At 44.3% G+C, this 24,018-nt stretch overlaps 1 protein-coding gene and 1 non-coding gene across 2 annotated transcripts in view; one reads left to right on the forward strand and one right to left on the reverse strand.

Moving 5' to 3' along the window:
* ncanb (neurocan b) overlaps positions 1 to 23,764 on the forward strand; it is a 60,417-nt gene extending 36,653 nt beyond the window's left edge. Inside the window, exons 12-19 of the mRNA XM_088393840.1 lie at positions 230 to 1,279; positions 8,892 to 9,008; positions 16,191 to 16,304; positions 17,602 to 17,760; positions 18,564 to 18,646; positions 18,707 to 18,851; positions 20,471 to 20,653; positions 21,871 to 23,764. Of these exons, the coding sequence (XP_088249966.1) occupies positions 230 to 1,279; positions 8,892 to 9,008; positions 16,191 to 16,304; positions 17,602 to 17,760; positions 18,564 to 18,646; positions 18,707 to 18,851; positions 20,471 to 20,653; positions 21,871 to 22,016 (1,997 nt within the window). The 3' untranslated portion in view covers positions 22,017 to 23,764. The remainder of the gene's footprint in view (positions 1 to 229; positions 1,280 to 8,891; positions 9,009 to 16,190; positions 16,305 to 17,601; positions 17,761 to 18,563; positions 18,647 to 18,706; positions 18,852 to 20,470; positions 20,654 to 21,870) is intronic.
* trnag-gcc (transfer RNA glycine (anticodon GCC)) lies at positions 15,474 to 15,544 on the reverse strand. The gene has a single exon. It is a non-coding gene; the product is annotated as a tRNA-Gly (tRNA).
* Positions 23,765 to 24,018: the final 254 nt, after the last annotated feature.

A 24,018-nucleotide genomic window follows, 5' to 3' on the forward strand; every position in this document is an offset into this window, starting at 1 on the left:
TTTGAACTACTTCCCAATGACTGTGGTGTCGATCGGGTTTGATTTTTGCGCACGTGTATAAAAAGCTGTTTTGGATCGGTCCACAAAAGAGTTCCGTTGCTGCTGGTGGAGCTCGTTTCAAATGGTTTTAATTGCTAATTCCACAGCCATGAAATTAAATGCAGCCCACGCCTACCCACCCACTGTTAATTTAATCAAATTAAGTACTCTGACTTTGTGTTCCTCGCAGGGATAACTGCAATGGTCCCTGAAGGCGAATCAAGCCCAAGTGAAGAGGTCAAGTTTCCCAAAGAAGGTCCAGCGTGGGCCATCAAGTCATTACGGCGCTTGAGGGTGGGATTTCCCAGGAATGTTGGCCGAAGCCGCACTTGGGAGACTCTGGAAGCCAAATCGGGTCCACTCGAGATGATAACCCTGCCCGACTCCTTTCGTCAGGACTATTCTGGTGAGGGGAGGGACCAGGATGAAGATGAGGCACAAACAACTGGGAGAGATCAGAAAAAGGAATTGGAGGGGAGTAGTGATGGGAATAATTTCCCTGGCGATTTTGTTAATACCGTTCCCAGCCGGGATGACAATTCCAATCCGGAATCCGAACTTGTGACTGTGGCTGAACTCACGACATCGTCCCAGTGGCAGCTGGTGGCGCAGCCAACCACCACCAGCTCGCTTCAAACAGCCGAGGAGGCCAGGGGTGAGATCATCTACGTTCACCGTCCCACTGACAACCTCTCTTCTTCTTCTCTGTCACAAAGAGGAGAGAGCGCCCCTAGTGGTGGCTCCACTCCCGTTCTTAAGAAGCCAAGGAAAGGTGCGGGAAGAAAGCCTGGTCGTGGTGTCGCCAAGGTGGTCACTTCCAAACCAGAGTCTTTGATGGATGTTCTGACCACCACTGAGATCACCACCATGCAGGATCTGACAACCATAAACACTCCGAGCATAGATCTGGCAACCACGGCAGTCACCATTGAACCTTCCTCCGCACAGGAACCATCCATTTCTATCTCATGGATGGAGAAGATCACAAGCAACTCCTCAATGGACTCATCAACAGCCGTTAATCAGATGACAACCGCTTGGCCCGCCTCCAAGCAGGCCGTTACGGAAATGGAGTCCAGGTTGGCAGTGTCCGAGTCCTTCGTGTTTGGAAGTCATCGGATACCTTCCAAGGGCTCCACTCCAAAGTCGGAGGAACCCAAGACGGTGACGGACGGCAAAGGCGCAAGGAACCCTTTTGGCATCCTGGTACCCAGCTGGGCTTTTGGGTTCATCCCATCAGGTACGTGTCACGCTTGTTATCGTTTGGGTTTGCAATTAGCGCAGTCTCGGGAACCGCGAGGCAGACATCAGTCCAGACATAGCGAGGTAAGAGCATTCAGGTCTTAGTGGAGTAATTAGAGGGTCGGCGTGAGTGCAATTAGGTGGACTGTGGGCGTAAACAAAGATCCTCGTCCAACAAATCAATGGAGACGCAATCTTACAAGATGGGCCTCATAATTGACTGCACTCTCGCCTCCCTTTCTAATTGTTTTTCATTCATTCCGTGCCTTTTGTCGAGCCTCCGCCAAACAAACATCGGCCGCACTTGTTTGTCACAGCGTGTTGTCATTGATTTCGCTGATAGCTGACGGGCGAGCCACCGGGGCGGCAAAGCAGAGCGAGAAAATTAAAATCATTTCTCACGGCGCCGTCTGTGTAATATTCAGCCCGCAATGTGTTTTTAATTGAAAATTTCTTCCAGCGTTGCCTTCTGCCCACTGCTTTGTGAGTTCAGGCCATTACATGGCACTCTGGAACGGTTTCTTTTTTTTTGGTCAATTGGCTGGTGGAAATCACGACACGCAGAAGACATAATCATTGAAGTTGATAATGGAATTCTGGACTCACACATTGTAAATGTATTTTAAAATAATAAGAAGGCGGGACCTGTTGAAGTATCATTCTGTGTACCTTCCCTCCTATAATCCCCCGCCGGTCCGTCTCTTATAGGATGACATTTGAATGGACGACACTTTTCGGACAATTACAAGAATAAAAACCCCGTGTCGGCGTAACCTTTTGTAGTTGTCAGGTGTACTGCAGAGGAGATTACAAGAGGGAGGGAAAGCGCAGCGGGGGCGGGCAGCTCGGGATGGAAGACAAGAAGAGAATTAGAGAGAGAGAGAGAGAGAGAGAGAGAGGTTAGCGTGTCCTCTAAGGTGTTATACTGTAGGTGGGAGTATATAAACTTCACACAGTGATCAATAATACTTGCCTTGTCTTATCCCTTTTTACACCAAGGGCCGCTTTATTTCTTCTCATCTTTCTTTCTTTACTTGTTTTTCTTATATGCTCTCCGATTTTTTTCGCGTTTCCCTTCTGTCATAACTTTGTTTTCTTATTGTCAATCTGGCCTCCATCATTGGCACACATTAGAATTAAATTGGTGTGCATGATTTGGCCACATGGGGGGGTTGTACTACAATTATGTAGATGTAAATGAAGAAGAGTTTCATAACTACTGCGGGTGTTTTCATATGCTGCATAATTATATTATATGTTTTGCATTGTTTGTTAGCATTAAGCTAAGAATTATTTTCCCCATTCAAATCTTTTTTTTTTTTTAAATACACAAACTTTAGTTTAACAGTAAATTCAAACCGGCCGTGGTATTAAACAGCCTAAAGCCTTTTTAAAGAGTTCTTCCATCTGCCAAAATGTTGCTTGTCATCTTTTCACTCGACTTCCCTGCCACCATAGAGCGCTTGTATCTCAAATTCCCGAGCAAACGGTTTATGACAGCGGAAGAAAGCTTGAGCAGAAAACCAAGCTCTGTGGTGCAACGACGGTTGGCCTCACTCGGTTGGGTTGACATGGAGGGACAGAAGGGGAGATGGAGAGAAGAAAAAAAAAAAAAGCCAAGTCGGCGGAAATAAGATTAGATGAGAATTAGCCTAGCTTCTTCTCGTTAGTCTCGTTTTCGTCCGTCTGGATGCTCTGAGGCACACCGTGGTCAGCCTTGGGACAATGACAGACGTCTGGCGTGGAGTTTTTTTTCCCCCCTCGGCGTTTGTGGGATCTATCACAGTCAGAGTTTTCCTGACTTCACTGTTTATTTCCAAGAGGGACCAAGACAGCGAGCAACATCAATAGCCCTCCATCCGGCTCCTCAAACAAATTGGAGAGTTACATTCAGGAGCAGAGAAAGGTTGACATGTGCATGAAGGGGTGAAGAGAAATGGAATCAGGGGCGAGTCAGAGTGGCTTATTACCAGCTTGCCTGCCTGCTCAGGGAAGCCAATTGATTTGTCTGCCCCGTCCTCTCTCGGACGCTCATATTTTTCTTTTTTTCCGGCAATGTCTGTTGGCCATGACCCTGTGTCCTTTTTTTTTTTTTCTCTCTCTCTTTGGGTCTTTGGTGTGGATCGTGTTTTGATCCACCTCTTGAACCCCGCACAGCCTGACTCAAAGCAGTCAAAGCCTACCCGGATACCTTTGCTTAAGGTCCTATATATATATATATTTTTTTTTTCCAGTGTTTGGCTAACAATATGAACTGCTTATTTAAAGAACTCCTTTGCCAAAAGGAATAAAGCACAGGCGCAAACTCTTCTGTGCTGACTGTGCATTGACTCGATATATGCACAAAGTAGCGAATTAATGAGGCGAGACAAAGTGCCGGGAACGAGCTTCGAGTGCTCAGAGGAGAACTCACTGACTCACTTTGAGACTTGCATCACACTCAAATGCTAACGCTAACACTTTGGCGTACACGTGGAATAAAAAGCCACTTGTCATATCCTCCAATTCAAAACGGTTAGCAACCCTGTTTGACTTTTATGCTCATTTGCTACATCAGCAAAAGCTAATCTGCTTCAACAAAATCACGAGGATTTGTTATTAGGCAAATATTTGCTAAAGAGTGATAAAAGGATAAAAGAAAAACCACCCAACCGCTAAATAATTCAGCGAGGCATTTTCGTCAGCGTAAATAAGTGTAATCAGCGGCTCCATTGACGTTCCAGTTAAAGTAAATGTTAATTTATTCTCGAATAGTCGATAAAAACTCGACAGGCAACTTTTCGGAAATGCTAATGCAGCCTGTAAAAAGTGAATTTACAAATGCAGCCTATAGGAAGGCTGTCTTCAACAAGTATGTTTATGATGTCATCAGGATGTCTTATTATCTCTACTGTCACAATACAACTTGATTATTGGTCCTCTGGAGGCCCGTCACAAGCTTTTGTCTTTTTCCCAGACGGACTAAACCACCCCAACGAGCTATTAAAACAAACTAATGTCTGACTCTCCTGATCCTTACTGCTCCCGCTTGAAATGGAAAACACACTTTTTTTTTGTTCTTGCTGCTCTTTTATGAGCACTTTTTCATCACACGCAGCTCCCAAAAAGATCTTCAGGGAAGACGTGCATAAAAACAGCGTTTAATTCCGCAACACAACAGATGCCGCATGCTGTTCCCCCCCCCCCCCCCCTCCTCGAATAACATATTATTTAATTATGTGTTTCTCTCGTCGGGGCCTCGCGTACTGTTAAATATGTCTTAAAACATCGACATACAAATCCTCCTGCTGCGATTTCCCGCCGGGCCCCGAAGCAGCAGCAGCGTTGGCGGTTGGGCTCCGAGCGTCCGTCACAGCGTATCACGCAGTGATGGGTGAGGGACCTCCTCATGTGGGTCGCGTGGGACGCATACCTCCATGATCAGTCTCCGGTGGGAGGTGAAGTCCCACGGGATGTTTGCCGCGCAGGTATAAATGACATCCCGGCGAGAAAAGAGGCATGTTTGCAAATTGCCGTGGCGTCCTCGAGGGACTTTTGAAAAGTGTGTGTGTGGGTCTCTGAGAGGTCAAGTGAAGTTCTTTGTGGAGTTTTAAAGCAGGTCTCCAAGCAAACACCCGCGAGGCTGTTCTTCTTATTAATGCTTCTCGCCTGTCAGCGAAAAGGCTTAATTTTTTTTTCTTTTATTTTACATTTTTTTTTTAGATCCACAGCAGAGGAAACATGCAGGCAGGCGAGGGACTGTGAAATCCCCAATCCGTGCTTTTTTTATTCAGATGTAGGGCTGGATTTTTTTTTTTTTTTTATATATAATACATCAGGGGAAAACATGCATTTGCACAAGTTCAAGGAGTCCGTGTGTTCTTTTTGTTTGCAAGATATAAAATGAATTTTTGCCTCTGTATGATATCATCCCTTTAAGCAGCTTTGTTAATCCTACTTATGAAAGAAAAGTGGAGGCTGCAAATAAACAGCACAAATGTGTCGAAAAGCGGGATGAGTTTTGTGTTTGTGGAAGAATTTATTTTCTTCTCCAAACCAAACGCTTACATTTATAAGATGTCGTAATCCAAACAGTGCCCGACCACGTTAATAGCCGCGGTTAATTGAATTGCGAAAATTGCAGCCCCGCATTTCGGCTGCAAGGCAGAACGATGCGTCGGTGTGCTGAAAACGGTCAGATGATTAAAAATACAACATCCTTGAAACGAGTGCAAAGGCACACGAAAAGAAAAGGCAGAAGTTGGACAGCATGCGAGTGATGAGGAGCCAAGATGGATTATATCCTTGGCGGCGTGAAAGCCCAGATAACGCTGTTGATTTAGGACAACCTGAGACTTGTCAGGTTTAACTCCAGACTGGAAACCGATTTTCCCCATTTTCTCGATGCACATTTCATTTATTTATTTTCTATTTATCGTCTTTCAAAATTGAAACATGCCACCAAGCTAGCAAATTGTCCGAATCATGAACTCGGTGACACAGTAACAGTCTGTGTATCGTGGTTGGCATGGAGACGGGTTGTTCAGGTACTGAACTAACCTAAGCTCAGTGGAGGAAAAAAAAAATTCAATTGTGGCCGCCAGCCTCACAATTTACAATGTATGGCTGAGTCGTGCCAAGTGCAGCAAGGTTTACGACCTTACTCTGACTATGCCAGAGCTCGACTGATCTCGAGGGCCACAAATTGATGGGGCACCTGTTGAGGGCCTTCACTTTTAAGAGGAAAAAAAAAAAAAAGAAAAATAGCACACACAATTAATTGCCACATCATTCTCAAAATATTGCCACCTAATGGCGTGGCATGCACACTACAATGTTTTCTTGAAGGTCAGTGGGACACTTTGAAATGAAACTTTTTCATCCCCACCAAGAAACAAAATAACTCCACTTTTACATTCAAGCATGGAAGTTATGTTTGTTTTCAGTTTATTATTCTGTCAAGATGAGTCAAGCGTTCAGCCGTGAATGTAAACTGTGACGAGCGCCGTCAACACCGACCGCGGCCTTCATTTCCTCTCTTCCACTCTTTGCCTTGTAATGCTTTGCTACGTGGACCAGGAGATCTCGGATGTTATATGCAGTGTTGTTGTTTCACGCCCGAACAAACACATGCACGCAGGTGTGTGTTTGCAGTCACGCACAAAGAGAAATGGAGGCTCTCTCCCCCCGCAGCGCTCATCAATCCCAGCCTGTCAGGGACATCTCTTTTCAAACAACAACAATATTTGTAGACTTTGTTGTGTGGGCTCGTGAAATCCTTTCTAAACAACCTTGGATTTTAAAAATACAAATTTGTATTTCAAATCCAATGGACTACAGCTACTTGAAAATCCCATTTATTGCTGATTACACTTTCTGATAAACCCCCCAAAAAAAGATTGTAATTTGGATTATTTCATTGTCATCGTGTCACTGATGAATAACGTCGCCTCACCCCCACCCATTTCTATCTCAACATGAGCGCACAAACACGTGTCGGCCATCCGTGTTCCAACATCAATCTTTCACCCACCGAGTCACGGCTGCCATGACGATTGCCGTGAGGGCTCTATTAAAGCGACAACGGCTCGCCGCTGTTCCCCCTGCGCTCCGCTGCATCGCGCTTCGGGATTAGCTTCTCAGTGCTGGACTCGGGTTATCGGGCTCTAACCGAGGAAGGGAGGGGAGGGGGCATGATCTCAGTCTCTCCGACGCTATTACAAGGTTCGCTGAGTACAGCCACATAAGCGCGGGTAAAAAAAAAAAAAATTGCTGCCAAATGACAAAATAGCATGAATAGGCACTATCTGACTTTAGTTTGACTTTTAGCAAAGTCCTGTTGGTGTCATCACAAGAATAAAAGTTCTGATAAAGTCCGACAAGATGATTATTGCGACATCGGCATGCTTCCGTTGCTCCAGTTTCACGCTGGCTCCGAAATTCTAATTGCACGCATTAGCTTCCATATGCTCACTAATTTCCCGAATGAACGGTTTCGAAGAAACTTCGGACGGCGACCTCTTTAGAGCTGGCTGACACTTCTGTAGGCTGTGGGCGGATACGCACACTTTATATTTCAACCTGCAACGTTAAAGTCGATTATTCCGTGCCCTCTGTGTAGAGAAAAAGCAATAAGGGGGCTCCGAGTAGGAATGGACTTGCCGCCGTCCTATTTTAAGAGCAGTGTGTAATTAATCACCGGCTCGAGGCTTTACGAGGCAGAAATGTATGATGGTGTGGCTCGCTCTCTCCTTCCGATTTTTCCCTCGCTGAATTTGGTCCCCAAACACAAAAGTGCAAAATACAGAATGCAACACTTTGATAATCTACGCGTGACGGTGGACAAGTGGTACAGAAGGCGCACCGCAGATCGGATTCGTTACGCGTTATGCGTGCGTGTAATCGATATTTAATTCATTGTACTGATCATCCACATGTTTTCCTAAATCACAGTTAGTTCCATTTATGCTTTTATTGTTCTCAGCAGCCTCACAGTTGTCATATGCTTTTATACTCGACGTCTCGTGTGCAGCTAAATACGGTTGAGCTGTGAATAAAACGTGTTGTCGAGATTTTTCCCCGCACAAGAATGTCGAGATGCACCACTTATCTTTAACGACACTGCAGTGCAGATAGTAACTGTGCCAGAAAACTTGCAGGTCGTTTTAAAGATGCGCACAATTCAAATGAAGGTTTTTTTTTTTGGAGGGTGAGCGTGATGGCCGCAGTTTAGTTGTACTTTAAGAGAAAAACGGTTTTATTCAGCAAGCTCCTATTCCTTTTTTTTTTTTCGACTTAGTCGCACACATGCAATTTTAATCTCCTGTGGAAGAACTCGCAATTCCGCCGGGATCGGAGAGAAAGCAAGCACCTGCATTAAAAGCATTTTGATGTCGCTAAGCCTTCTCCGACAATGAAACATTTTCTGCATGTCCGCCCCGAGGCTCCCGAGCGTGAGTCGATTCTGTGATTTGTAAGCATCCTTCGCTCCCGCTCGCTAATTTGAGGGATGAGGAGGCCCCCTCGACCATTCCCGGCCGCATTTGAGGCCTCGGCGTCACCGCCTGACATTTACGCCCCTCGGCGGAAAATCACGCTGTCTTCTCCCGACATATGTCATTAACCTTCCAATGATGGACGACGCTCTCTGCCATTCAGCATGTGACTCGGGTCGGGCTACAACGAGATGCCGGCATTCAATTTAAGAGTTTCCACCGTAATCTGACAGTGAATCATCACCTTTTCCTCGCGGCACATTCAAAAAGCGCAATAATTACAACGCCATCTTCCATTAAACAGCTTTTCCCGCAAACGGGACTTATTTCCATAAATGATGTTTATTACTTCGCCCACACAGCAGTAATGTATCATAAAAAATCGAAACTGCATATCTGAACATGGGATGATCAGCTTTTTTTTTTTTTTAATGCACATTTGTTAGACGTGACCTCGCTCTGAGTTTGACGAACAGTCGCCGCGATAAAAAGTGGCGTGACGCACCAAACATCGAGCAGAAAAGAGTCCGGCGTTCGCCTCATTTGCCGTCGTAGTTTATCAACATTCCCCGGCGCTCTCGTAATGCTCTTTCTTTGTCAAGGAATGAATTATGCACGCTTTTTTTTGGTTCACAGTGGAGAGCAACCCGTGCCAGACCAACCCGTGCCTCCACGGAGGCAGCTGCTTGCAGGAGGGCGACGGCTATAGCTGCTACTGCCCGCAGGGATTCTCCGGGGAGAGCTGCGAAATCGGTGAGTCCGATCCTCCCCCCCCCTGTGGTCGGGTCAACAGATGGAGTCATAGGCGGGCATATGTTGGCAGAACATTTAGCAGCTGTACGCCACTGCACACAGTGGCCCCAGGGCTCGCTTTTTATTGGCCTGCGGCAGATTCTAAAAATAAAATCAAACATGACCCACATCACAATGTTATGAAGGATTAGGGCCAGACACCTGACGTGCATTTTCTATCGCGATTATTAAAAAAAAAAAACTTGCATCACCTGATCATCAGATACCGTAATGACCATGCCAGACCAGCAGGGGGCACCACTTGCACATTAGCTGCTTGTCTTTAGCCAAAACCATCCCGTCAATGTATCTATTTTCTATAGCGCTTGTCCTCATTAGGGTAATTAGTGAGCTGGAACCGATCCCAGCGGATTTGGGGCGAGAAGGTACACAATGGATTGGCTGCCGGACAAGCGCAGGCACAAACGTGCATCCATTTTCGACAGTCCTGTTCTTTCTTTGTTTTATGGTTGAGTTGGAACCTGTCCCGGCATGTAGACAAACAAGCATTGACACACACATTCACACCATTGGATAAATTTAGAATTTTCTTTGAACCTACCACAAAGTGAACACGACTGAAGTAGAGCATCACTAGATTTAACTTGAGCACTGCACAAAGACAAACAAAACACGCAGTCGATAATGTTGAAATGATTCATCTGTCGAACTCTTTTAAAACCGGAAAAAATCGGCAAAAAAAATGCTATTTTGCAATGCAAGACAAAGAACAGCCCTTTAAAAATATTTCTGTTGTAAATTTGTTGTAAAGTTAAACAAATACAAACGTCAAAGAATGGCTAAATCATTTATAAAACAGTCAAAATACCTTTAGAAATTAATCGGCAATGAATCGGTTATCGTAATTTTAACACCTAAAAAAAAATGATAGATCAGACCGCTTAAGAATTTTACTCAAAACATCATCGTTACGGTTAAAAGAAGTTTTACATTAGACCAAATGAATTCACATCAGGTCCGCTTCTTTAAGTCCATTTTTTTTAATGAGTCAAAATCAATAAATGATCATCTCTGAAGGCTCGTGGTGGTATCGTCATATATTCTCCCCTCATGGGAGCAGCTTCATCTCTCCACTGAGAGGGCAACACGTCCGTCGCTCTTTTTTTTACCGTATTAGAGTGTCTGACGCCCGTGTGTGCGGCAGACACTCGCAAGGACACGGCGATCACAGGGGAGCTTGGAACTCAGTGAGGGGCGGAGACGCTGATGAAAGCGCTGGAGCGGCAGCGGCGCACGCCGGATGTTGTGGATGAGAGGCTGCGAGTGAATCATGAGAGGAGGCAGGCGGTGCGGGCGCTGCCTGTGCAAATATCAAAAGGGACCCTTCCGGCTCCCGCTGTGAAAAGAGAACAACGGAGGCAGGCGGTCGTCTGGAGCCGAGCCGTTCCATCCGTCCAAATTTTAAAAGGCGGCAAAGATTTTTTTCCCACTGAATTCAAGGTCAAAGCCGGTCATGCGTTAAAATTGAAAGAGTCAAATTCGGAATAAATTTTGGAATAAACAAAAATCCAGAGTGCGATTTTAACGAGGACCCTCATTATAAAAAAAATGAATATCAGGATTGATGGAGGATGTCATTTTTCGAATGACCCGACAAACCAACTCGCCCTGTGGCGTCCATTTTGTTGTCAAATGCGGTTCCTTGCCACAAAGGGTTTACAATTAACCCGCGCACACACATTCTCCGCAGCGCAGCAAATCATCCCGGACACAGCGCGCGTGACTGTAATTCATGTCGTTAATGCGCATTTGTCACGAGTTATCGATGCAGCGCGCCGGTTGATTGATCTCCCCCGGTGTTAATGCGCAAGCACATCCATACGTCAGCATAATTCGCCCCTTGTCTTCGTATACGCATTCAAGCCTATTGATGACGGACCGTTAAAGGTCTAAAAGCTATTTTATTTTGATATTTTGTGTGTTGAGATTTTTTCAGATTGAGTTGAGAACTCGAGCGACGAGTAGGATTTGTAAACCAACCGGCGCAAATGAAAAAAAATGGCCGCCGGTAGTCCTATCACATGTCCTCCATTTGGTTTTGTGCTCGACAGGAAGCAAACTGATTTGATTTCCTCCCCTCTCCGCTCTCTCTGGCTACTTTTTCAATCATAACGATAAAGATCTAAGCCCACCCCCCCAACCCACGCTGCTCTATCATTTTCCAACCTCCTGCTCTTGCCCCCTTTTTTAATTTTTTTTATTTTCTGACTTCTTTCCATGATTTTCCCATTTGTCCTTTCACTCTAATTGTCCCGCATCAGTCATTCAGGCTCTTTGGCTTATCGGGTCGCGATGCTTGTTGCTCTTAACTTGCCGTCTACCGACTCCCGACAACTCTTCTCGCCGACTCGTTTCATTTCCTGACACAACCCCCTTATCCTCCACACACACATACACACACCTGCAGGCAGGAGAAATATTCCCACTCCAATTCCTGATGCTATTCATGCATAAAATAAATCAAATTCAAACTCACATGCTCGTTTAGCCGTATGCTCAGGTTGACAGTTTTGCCCTCCAAAATGATCTGCTCCAAATATGTTTACATTTACACATTTTATACGGACCCAATATGAACACAAGAAATGAAACTCGCTGGCTGGGCTTCGACGCGTGACCTCAGCCACACTACGAAAGCCAATTCAGCCCGGTTGAGCGTTATTTTTTCGGGTAAATGTGACTAGTTGGGTTAGATCAAGCAAATATTTTCCAAGAATTGTAACATATCTACGAGTATTGTTAAATTGTCTGTCCACAAGTGCTGCTGCACCGTTGTGCCTCGTTAGCCCGACTATGTTGTGTTAGCATGAAGCTAAAGAACTTAAGAGCTTAAAGTTGAATATTCCGCGTTCTACTCAAAGAAGAACAACAAGGATAGCGGTTAGACAAACAAGTCAGCTCGCCACCTCGCGTGGGGATGGGTGCCCGTGGCAGCGAGCATCTTTGGCGTGATTGATGAGCGGCGCTTTGTCACAGTTTGTCGCCAGCTGAGGAGGCTCTAAAGAAGCTCTTCTGATTGGCTGCCTCTCCCCACCCCGCCCGCCTCCTCCTCCCCACGCCTCATTAATTCATCCAGGCTGCTGCGCTCCTCAATCAGCATATGATTGAGTGCGCACAAGCAGCCAGACCCTTGGCCAAAAATCAACTCCGCCGGGACCACCTGAGCCCTTCGCTATCGCTACAGATGCACAAAAACATGCCTGTGTGTTTGTGTGTGTATCTGTGTGCGCTATTATCTCTTTGCAAAAAAAAAACCCATCCTGCAGATTGAGCTCACCTTTTTAAACCAAAGTGTCAAGCAACATTTGCCTCGTGGTTCTCTTGTTAAGGGTTCAAACCTCAACTACAACCTTCCTGATTGGAGTTTGCATGTTCCTCCCTTGCTTGCGTATGACATCTGACACCTTCTATAAATATGCATGTTAGGTTGATTGGAGATTCCAAATTGTCTCAAAATGTGGAAATGAGTCTGAATCGTTGTTAGTGTATATGCGTAAGGGTTATGGAGACAAATATTGAACGTTAGTCACCAAGATATTTTCGTGTGTGTGTGTGTGTGTGTGTGTGTGTGTGTGTACGCTCTTATCTAGGTTGATGGGTTAAGCTGAAAATGAAGCTTCTAAAAGCTGAGCACGTAGAAAGTGGCTTCAATTGATTCTCCTGTGAAGATTCAGAGACGGGTGGGGGGAGTCTTATCAGCTGTCCACAAGGAGTGTCACACACAGGGACGTGCACACACACACACACACACTCACACACACACAACAGTATGAATATGGACAGCATATAATGTGCAGTAGAACTTTGGAAGAACACTCCACCTCTAAAGCTGCACAAATGTCTCCAGAAATAGAAGCGAGAAGCCAACATCATGATGGTTTCCGTCGCCATTAATCGATTTTGACGCAGCCAAGGCGGGCAAAGCTGTGAGCTCTTAAAGTACACCAACAATGGTGACAGGTGGCCTGTCGCTCAAACCTCTAGGGAAGCGTTCCATTTCAAGCGGCCGCCGTTGTACTTTTAAGTGTACGAGCGTCTTCCGAGAACAAAATGGAGGAAGTGCAATAAACAGCAAAAAATACAAACGAGTGGCTAAAAATAGAGATGAAAAGCCGCGGATGATCACACTCCACCACGCTGCATCGGTGTGATAAAGTTTTCAAAGACTTGAGGATGGTCGATAATCCACAGATCCAACAACTTGTATACAAGTTATTAAAAAGTCCGGTTTCCGTAATATGAGGCCGAAACATACCTGGTATCAAAGTAAATTCTCCCACTTCAAACTTCATAAACAAACTACACGGAATACTTAATGTAGACAATTGGAATTCGTTACGAGACCATAATGAGCCGCAATTAACATATATCCCTTTGTCCTTGTCAGCAAACGTACGGCCTTGCCTAAACGTCCGCATTTTCCTCATTAATGTCCGTCTTTATCTCCTTTTCCACTCCTTTAATGCTCCTCATCCTAATGAAGTGGCTTTTTTGCCCTCCTTTCTTTTGTGACAGCTATTCACTATTTTCCAAAGTACTTAACGCCAGCGATGGAAATAGACTTGCTTTAGAAGTCTCCTTCAAAAACTCAAGACGGTAGTCAGAAGTTTCTTTGAGCTGCTTTCTTTCTTTCAGTATTAGATTTCATATATAAATGTTCCCTTTTTTTTATTGGTCTAAAGGAATGTCAAGCTGACACGTTGGCCTTTGTAAAATGGCTAGTGAGCTGTCAAACTTTAAGTGCTGTCACTTAGCTGTCGCTCCAACGTTGGCAATCGTTGGAACTTTGAAGACGTCGCCGTCCTCCTCATTTAAAAGAGTCGATTTAGCCCCCTGGTTGTCATGCTGGATGAGTCGTTAACACGTCAACCCCGCAGATTTAGATTTTCACTTTTGGCGGCACCAAAATTACACATCTGTCTAGCTAGCTAGCTGGCTAGCTTTTTGCTATATTGGCTAATGGACACATTTGGAGACATAAAAGTTTTACTCGCTTGTTTTAATCTCACAGCAGAGACTTTTGCAATTAAAAATACAAATGGAGTAATGACTTTGGAGTCATGTAACAACTTTTCGTCGGTCAGACTCAGAGAGGCTAATGGGGCTAATGCTGCTAATGTTCTGTATCTCCTGCAAAATTGCCATGTCAAATAACATGTAATCTTGAAATTATCAAACAGGAAGGCCATGAAAGTGGTTTTTTGCTACAGACAGGCAAATTACTGCAATTTTCCCGTGATACGATATTTGGATGTTTAAAATGGGCATAAACATTGCTTTAAGGAATTGAGCCTCTTACAATTCACACTCAAAATTACGGCTATTTTCGTGTCAAAGCAGACAAATTATATTTTGTCGGGAGGATAGGACATTTGTTCAACAGCCACTGCTTTCTTTAAAGGCTTATTTTTTTGTATATACAGGTTTGTATTTAAAAAAAACACACTATTACTGCCAAATAAAGTACCATGATGCACAGCTGTACTCGGCCAAAGCATCGATTGCTTGTCTCGAACGTTTACTGCACTTGTACCTGGACCGTGAAAGTGCTGGCTAAAACCACCAGGAGCCCCAGCCGTGAAATTGCTGATTAAGGTCGAGGTCTCACTTATGAAGGCGAGGGGAAAAGAGCTGTTTACCTTTTTATTTTATACCCTCTTTTTACAAGCTTGTCGGCTGGAGGCAAGGCTCCTAAGCCTGGCTCTTCCTCGGGTTTGGTGTAAGGAATGGAAGAGGCGGATAAAAACATATAATGGAATTGTCAAGTATCAGTGTTGGCAAATTACTCTCCAAAAAAATTGGATGGGTGCAACCCGACGTATTTCTCCTCACAACCATGAGTCGGTGAACGCGTATGCGGCAGTGACAGTAAGCAGCACGTCTGTCTCTCACTTCTTCTGGATCCAATCCGTCCTTTGATATCAGTGGTGGCTCCAGCGATGATGCCGTCACGCTGCTTTTGCCAAACACACTCACGCAAAGCCGCCATAATCCGGGCCGGGATTGTGCCAATTTTGCACAGCGTCACCTCGCTGTTGCATTTTTTGGAGCACTCGTTTACCTCCTCCTCCTGCTCTCTATGATGACTTGTAACACAAATCGTCTTTCTCCATTGAAACAGATGGGAATGCCGATAATCTGGTCCAACCCTACGTGAGGCATTTATTTAGCTCCTTCTGGTTAACTGAGGAACCTGGGAGAGATATACAGAAGATGTTCCTAGCTGAGAAAAAGCATTACATGCATTGGCCAGGAATTTCATTCCACCGTAGGACCACCAATGGGTTTGAGCTTCCTCACATATGTAATCATGTGGTCACATAAAGCAGAATACCACATGCTGAGGGAAAAGCATGGTGCAGAACAGCCCACGCTGAGGTCCCCAGTAAGTCAAAAGCAAAAGGCTGCATTGGCCGGGAATCGAACCCGGGCCTCCCGCGTGGCAGGCGAGAATTCTACCACTGAACCACCAATGCTTGCATGCTTTGAAGCCTGCATATTCCTGTCGTGGTTTGGAGCAGCCTGACTTAGAGAAAGTCCTGACGAACTCAGCAGCAGCTGTCAGACGAACGCCAGCAAATTTTATCGGATTCAAGTCCAAAGTTTGACCAGCTGCTCCAAAACCTCCATTTTGTCTTTTTCCAAGCCATCCAGATTTTCTAACAAACAGCCGAATTAGTGGTTCCAATGTCCCCAGCAAGTCGTCCAGGTCTTGAAGAGCAAAGCAGCCCCGCACTACCAAAACACGACAATTAGTAGTAGCATGAAGTTTATTCTGTTTCCCTTTTACTGCTTCGGAATTACGGGACTGCTGGTGTTCTACTCTGGCGATTCCTCTTGTACTTCCTCCTCACATTGCGTACGCTTTCCCTTTGCACTTGCAATTATCCTGATGTGCTCCAGTGCATTCCTGATGACGTGCAATCAATTGGCTTTAATTAGAAGTTGTTTCTTTCCGGACGCTTTCGCTAATCTTTCGCACACTTTATCTCAAGGTTTTTTTTTTTCCTCTGGTAGGCAGGTCGTTTGAAAAGTCACTGCCGGGATTGTTCTGGTGCGTTAGTATGCAACGTGTTGTTTCACCTTAACTTGACCTCCTCCTTCTCTCCGTCTGTCCTCCAGATGTTGATGACTGCCAGTCGGACCCCTGCCGCAATGGAGGAACCTGCATCGATGAGATTAACTCTTTTGTGTGTCTGTGTCTGCCCAGCTACAGCGGCGCCACGTGTGAGAAAGGTAAAGATTTTTTTTTCTTTTTAACTCTAGCCTGAAGCCAGTATGCCGATGCATCGGCGAAATTGGCAGTGAAGCATCGAGTTTGCCGTCACACAGACTTAATAAACCGGGAATTATGCAGCGTCGGGTGATCCCCCTCCCAAATATGATAATCCTGTGTGACAGCGTTCCTTCAAAATCTTAAATGTATTCCATTCCTCAAAATAGACACAAGTCTAAAAAATATGAAAATTGCTAAGATGTGATATAAAGTGGATTTTTGTTTTCTGTCACTTTCTCTGCCGACTCGGGATATTGAACGATATCGCCTACACTGCGCTAGTGTTGAATTTTAGGATGGATTTATGATTTATTTTTTTTCTCTTATGTGGCCCACTTTAGCAGAGATGGAAACGAGCATTACCAAATTTTACCCAAGTAAAAAAGTACAGCTTTAGATTTTGGTGCATTTACTACCAAACATTTAATATAAAGCAAATTTTAGTAGAGAAAAAAAACAAAGGCAAAGAACCGGATTAACATTTAACACCGAGTCATCAACACTGCCAAATTTCATTCCAAGATGCATTCAAATGTCTTTGAAGATGGGAAATCACATTAAAAAAAGATGTATATTTTTCAGAATATCAATTAAAATACTCTTAAATGGCCAGCAGTACAAACACATTGTTTTTCTATTAAAAAAAAATAATAATTCAAGTTATGTGGCTAAACGAGCCCATCACTCTTTTTTTTTTGTCACTTAAATTCTGTGTGAATATTAATGCTGAGCTAGCGTCTTCTCTCGTAGGCAGAAGAGGGTTAAAAAAAAAAGAAGACAAGTTGAATAATGTCTAAATATTTGAAGAGGTTGATGTGATGTGGAGCTCTGAGGCTGCCTCTTGTCAGCGAGAGCGAGAGGAAATCAGCGGAGACTAAGCCGGAGATCTGAGAGGGAAGGAAACATGCTGCTTGATCTTCCTTTTCCTCTTTTCTTGATGTTTTTTTTTTTTTTCCCTTTCCTTTTTTTGCTTTATTTACTTGCTTTCAAAACCATTTGGTCATGTGGCTAAAGTTTGTTTATTGCCTTAACAAGCCACGAGTGGAACGTACGACAAAACACCTATGGCCAATTTAAAAACAAAATAATATCAAAATCAAATAAAAATAAATATAAATAAATATAAATAAATAATGATAAATACAAATAAATAAATATCAAAACATGACAAGAAGGAAGTGACATTGATTTTTTTGTTTTAAACAGGCCTTGCAACCTTATTTTTTTTTTATTATTTTATTTTTTTTTATTGTCCAGACACGGAAGGCTGCGAGCACGCGTGGAGGAAGTTCCACGGCCACTGCTACCGCTACTTCAGCCGCCGGCACACGTGGGAGGACGCTGAGAAGGACTGCAGGGAGCACAGCGGCCACTTGGCCAGCATCCACAGCCCGGCCGAGCAGAACTTCATCGGAGGTGAGTGTTGAAATTTGGCGAGAGCTGCTTTCCTACTTTATCGTGGTCTAATATGTTCAATAACATCTCAAGGAGTGCGCTCACAGCCCCTTTCGGTGCTGATGTAGGCATCTGTGACACAGCGTGTAATCTGCTGTCATGTTTTGTGTCACTGCCATTGGTCTGGAAGCAGGTGATCTGATTTCTTTTGTGCAAAGCAAATCGATGGCGTGCCCGCACGGGCTACGATACGAGCAAAAGCATCACATTTTTCGCTCCATTGCAGAGCAGGGGGGGGGGAAAAAACTCCCCATAAGCATTGGAGCTCCCTCGCTATTTCTTCCGCACACAAACAACAACATAATAAAAAGCGTTTAATCGCTTCAAGACGACACGTCTCCACCCCTGCAATAAGGGGATCAGCGTCATTAAGAAGATTAATGTGCCCGCTGATGATGTTAATCAGATGTAGCGTGATGTGGAGACGGCGCACGATGGGATTAACCCTCATCCCGCGCCGAACGGCACCGCTGACATTTTTGATTTCACACGTAAACAAAAAAAGTAGTCATCACATCGGAGGGATTATGAAAAGAGATGCTATGCTGTCTCATGGCTTCGCCTTGAAGCTCCAATCTCAAACATGGGGCCCGTGGGCCGAATTTGGCCCGCCACATCATCGAAGGCGGCCCATCGGAGCTTAAAGGAGAATTTTATATCAGCACATAATTATGATTATGGGTAGTCATGGTAACAAGCCAGTGTCAACAAATTAGCCGCACTCGCGATGCTAAGCTAACATCCGAAATCTTTTTCATGCTCAGGAATCAGTCACGAAAACACCTGGATCGGCTTAAACGACCGCACAGTGGAGGATGATTTCCAGTGGACCGACAAAATGGACCTGGTAAGATCTTAACCGCACAATCAAGCAACAAAGTGAATTTATTTGCTGGCTCTCACGCAGCAATATGAGAACTGGCGCTCGAACCAGCCCGATAACTTCTTTGCGGGCGGCGAGGACTGCGTGGTGATGATCGCTCACGAGAACGGCAAATGGAACGACGTGCCGTGCAACTATAACCTGCCCTACGTCTGCAAAAAGGGAACAGGTAAGGAGAGGAACAGAAGGTAAATGTGTCTCCTGCCTCTCGCCCAAAGTCAGCCGGGATCGGCTCCAGCTCACCTGCACAATAAAAAATGGATGACTGCATTGTCTTTAAAAGTGACAGCTCATTTAGCATTTGCTCGTTCGAAACAAAAAGGAGAGATAGTATTTCCCTTCCAGGCAAGCTGTTGCGTCTCGGTCCCTAGCGTCCCGTTCACCCTCGACCTTAATCAGTCTCTCACAATCACGGCAACCTTTTCATCTTCCCGCCAAGGCTCTCCAGCATCTTGAATTAACGGGAGGCGTTCACCGGCTCCATGCTGAGCAGCTTCAAGTTAAGCCCGCAATGGACACATTCTCCGTCCTCAACTTAAAAACAATTTTCTTTTATTTCATTTTTAAAGCAAGTGCGGAGGTCTTTCGATGTTTTTCATTAAGAATTTTTGACAGTTTCAGATGTAAGCAACCTCATGTAACAAGCTGCTTTTCCAATTGTAGCTAAAATTCTAATTGGTTTTATTCTACAAACAAGTGATGGAAAATCGATCGTTGAACAATGACTGCAAAAAACATTGCCAGCGATGCAACGCACACCTCTGAGCTGATTAAATTCGAAACCCCGTCAAGGATTTCCAACTCATATTGTCTCGTTTACTTTGCGTGTCGGAAAAGCACACAGCCGCGTCGACTTTTGGGAACGACACGACAAATAATCTTGATATTTGATGAAAAATGTAGCCATCTCTTACCAGCCGCAGTCGTATCATAGCAACAGGACACAGATAAGACAACTGATGATATCGTTTCTGTTCTGTCCGCGGGCACAAGGGGGGGGAGGGATTTTTCCGCGAACACCGAATGTGTTGTCATGACGTTAGGAGAGCGACATTCGCGGTCTGTGTAAAAAGCGGCGCGAAAACCCCGAAGGAAACTGTCGAGTTCCCCAAAAGTGCGCCGTCTGGAGAGCGCCCGCAAAGATCAAGCGCTGAGTATTTTACAAAATACATTGTTATGATCCTTGCGTTAAGGAATCAAGTTCCACTCAAGCGCTCTTCCTCCTTCGGGCCATATTTGCCGTCGTAAGTCATTTTAATGACATTTTCCCTTATCCTCACCTCAGTATTTTTCTCTTCCCCCGTGCTGTCGAAAATCTTTCAGCAATGCACCAAGGTGAGGTTTATAGAAAAGCAACCCTTGGGCTTTTTATTTGCGTTTCAAGTGACTGAGCCGTCTCGCCCTTTCTCTCCGCAACACGTTCAAACTGTAAACGTTGAGCTCCGCATTTAATCAGACTTATTGTTTTCCCCTTGCCACGGCTCGTAATGAGTTTTTCCAGACAAGGACAGCTGTAGATTCATGATTACGAATAAGTAAATGAGTGGCGCATCTTTTGAATTATGAAGAGCGAGAAGAGAGACCTAAAGCAAATATTCAAAATACAACAACTGGTTTTAGGTTGCCTGCTATTTTGCGATTCTGAATTGTTTCGTCTCGGTGTTTAGCCGCACTAATAGCAAGGCTACGCTCATTGCTAGCTAAATGAAGCTAGCTAAATGCTGCTAGCTGAATGCTGCTAGCTAAATGGCGTCTTCATTCTCTGTTGTCTTTATTTTGCTTCTCCAGTGCTTTGCGGAGCGCCTCCTCAAGTGGAAAATGCCTTCGTGGTTGGCCGCAAGCGCTCCCGCTACGACATCCACTCCACCGTGCGCTACCAGTGCGCCGACGGATTCCAGCAGCGCCACGTGCCAACAGCAAAGTGTCGCGCCAATGGCAAATGGGATGAACCGAAAATCATCTGCACAAAATGTGAGTTGTTTTTTTCCTCCCCCCCCAAGCAATTCAAGCGACCGTTCTTTGGGCTATTCCCGAATATTTTTTACTTTTCTTTTTACTTGTGTATGCTTGCTCATAAAGTGGAATTTCAGCTTCACTGCAACTTCAAAAAAGCAAAAAAGATCACAGTGGTCGGACCGCCCGCAGCGTTACTGCGAAGTAGACTGGGTTTCCTTGAAGCACTTCATACTGAAAACCTTAACTGTAATATTTTTTAGACTAAATTATGTAGAATCGAGTATATTTGGGAGGAAGAAACTTTATTTCATAGCAACCAACCATTCGTTAGTTAGCCAATTTTACAACTGTCTACTATACTCGCTTTTTGATTTGGGCTGAGTGGGGTGAATTCAAAATGGCAGACATCCGTGTTTAGTTTTGGCTCTTTGAAATTTCTTGTTGTGACAGACATGTCCGACTGATTCAGTGTCTCGTGAGTTTCTTTTTCTTTCACTTTCTGAGTTTCTTAAATGCAAAAAAATGTTTTCGTTAGCCGCATCAAATTTTCATGAGTAGACCATTACGAATGTGTTAACAAGCCTCCTATTCTAGTTTGAGGCGGCCATTTTGTGGTCCCCCAAAGACAAACAACTCCTGGCATTTTCTTCTGCTTGCTACCAAATGTAAATGAAGTACGTACAATAGACAACTGGACAATAAGCTGAATTGTCTTCTTGATGGAGCATGCCAACCATGACTCACCATAAAATACAAAAACTCTTACAGAGGATTTTAATTATGGCTTGTCTCAGCCATCAAAAGAGTCATTTCTATTGTTCGTATTTATATGTTATCCCAAATACATTTCTAAAAGTGACAGTGTTCACTTTATAACCTTTGCGTCTAATAACGGTTGCTATTAGGGAGAGATAAAAGCTCGATACATGCGTGACTATTCCACCCGAATGTCATTTCACTGATGAAAAAACACGGAATAATAGTCGCCTCTGTCTAAAAATGAGTAAGATTGCTTTTCCTGCGGCACTTTATCTTCTCCCTTTTTTCTTCGTCTTAATTCTATAGCCCAGAGTTGTAATGTTCTTATCATTGAGTGCAGACAGAAATTCTTTGTTGGCAACTTCCAGGCAGGGACAGGGAGGACATTTCGTAGTCCGGCCTGCGAAGAAAAGCTTACGAGTGGGTAGCATAATTTAAGACGTTGGCTCCGGCGGTTTGTGTTCTCCCCGCAGCAGCCCGACGGGCCCACCGGTACCGGCGCCACCACCACGAGCACCACCACAAGGGCAGACGGGAGCGCAGAAAGCACAAGCGACACGGCCACCGAAACGGCGGCCGCCGCGACGCCGACCGGGGCCTTAAGCAAGATCACTTCTGAACCAAAAGAGGAGCAAAAAAATCTTCTTCTCCTCTATTCCTCTTCTCTGTATTTCTTACTCTCTCTCTCCTCTTTCAGCCCGATCCTACACTGGAGTCCTGCTGTATCATAGGAAATTCCGGGACAATAGCCGGGATGATAGCCGATCCCTTCGTAATCCTTTTGACCTTCCTTTTCTCCCCATTTTCACTCGCTTGAGTACAAATTGTAAATAGGACCTTTTTTGTTTTTGGCTTCTTGACTTTCTAGTTTGGTGTTCTCTTGTGTGTGTGAAAACCATCACGTCATTCCACATTTGCCCAGGCGGGAAAGACATTGCAAACTCTGATTGTTAAATTCTTCAATATCATTTCAAACATTACGTAATCGATGGGATTTAAAAAATAATGTAATTTCGTACATTATAATGCAACATTTTCACAATTTTACACACTCGTGTTAAAAGCAGTTGATAAGTATTTTATACGTCACATCAGACAGTGACGATGACGTCATCGATTTGTCTTTTTGCGGGATGCCGTGTCTCCGTGTGAAAGCTCTGCCGTTGCCATTTTACACTTTGTTTCTGTGTGAAAGTAAAGGCGTGTGTGTGTATGTGTCAGAGATAAATGACACTCAGTTGACTCTAAAGGAAGGCAAGATACAAGCAGAATTTTTGCTCTCTTCTTTTTCCCTACAGTTTGCCGTCTTTTCTCTCTTTTTCGCTTTAAATTCGACAGTTAAGACTTCCGCTCGTGGGATTAACTCCACATCACTGACTGCGGTATTTCTTATCCCTCGTCTTTTTACCCACCTTTTACTTTTCTTTTAATCTTGGGTGCTCAGCAGATACAAGAATACACTTTGCTTTCAATGTTAAACACTGTGAATTCTACAAAAAAAGAAACTCTCAAGTACGTGCCCCAGATTGGATCCTCGAAACGCTTATTTTCCATTTTATCCCTCAATTCTCTGTCAACCAATCAACTAACAGCAGCAGGTTAAGCTCCGCCCTCCATGATTTGCCATGACATGAGCAAAAGGTTGCTGAACAGAATCCATGTCTTAATTCTCACCTTGACAATGAGAAGGAAAATCCGAGCTGCTGTCCCACTACTCCTATCACTTTAATTAATCTCTTCGTCTTTAATTAAGAAAACGGATTATCTGCAGCACAGCCGGGGTGCAGGGCTCATTTTGACGGACACACAGCAGGAAAAATATCCGTCCGAGTCAATCCAGACACTCGCCGTCGTCAGGCCAACGCAAGCACGCACACGTGTTTTCGATTCGAGTTTATCGGTTAGCAGAAAACAAGCCTTCATCGTGCAATTCCTCGTAAAGAGCCGAGTGTGAGTCTGAGATGACACGATTAGATCACAATTACGATGAAATCGCATATCTTTTCACATCTTCTTTGCCCTCATGCACAGACATGCTAATTGTAATTAGTGACAAATTAGGGTGACATATTAAGGCAAGAGTGCAGAGAATTCATTTGAATAATTTCCAAGGAAAGGTATTTGAATAAGGCCAAGGAATAAATTCATTTTAAAATCTTCTTTGCCATGTAAATATACTTGTTTTTTTTTTTAAAACTCCGTATCATGCAGCTCTTTTCATTAACAGGCTCATAAGTGTGCGTGTGTGTGTATATTTATTTATATTTATTGACCTCTCCTCATATGAATTCCAGTCCTATCATTGTATTCTCTCTTTTTTTTTCAGCCAAACGATCATTAAAAAAAAAACCTTGTTTGGATCAGTCACTTGCCTCTATCTTTTTTTTTTTTGGAAGTGCTGTAAATACTTTTTTAGGTGCATTGTCTCAATCCCAGGCACATTTTGACCCGTATGTGCTTGGAATAACTGAAAATGTACTCAGCTAGCAAGATATAAATTATACAAACAATTTTCTTCCAGTTGGTTGTGGCCGCAGGCCTAAAAAGAGGTTACGAGAGGAAAGAAGGCAAGTTCTCTGGTTGCCACGGCGATGGACGAGAAGGTGCTCGGTCTTAAGGTG

The sequence above is a fragment of the Syngnathus floridae genome, chromosome 13 (genome assembly GCF_059516105.1).
Source record: "Syngnathus floridae isolate MCC-2025c chromosome 13, RoL_Sflo_1.0, whole genome shotgun sequence".
In the NCBI taxonomy this organism is placed as follows: domain Eukaryota; kingdom Metazoa; phylum Chordata; class Actinopteri; order Syngnathiformes; family Syngnathidae; genus Syngnathus; species Syngnathus floridae.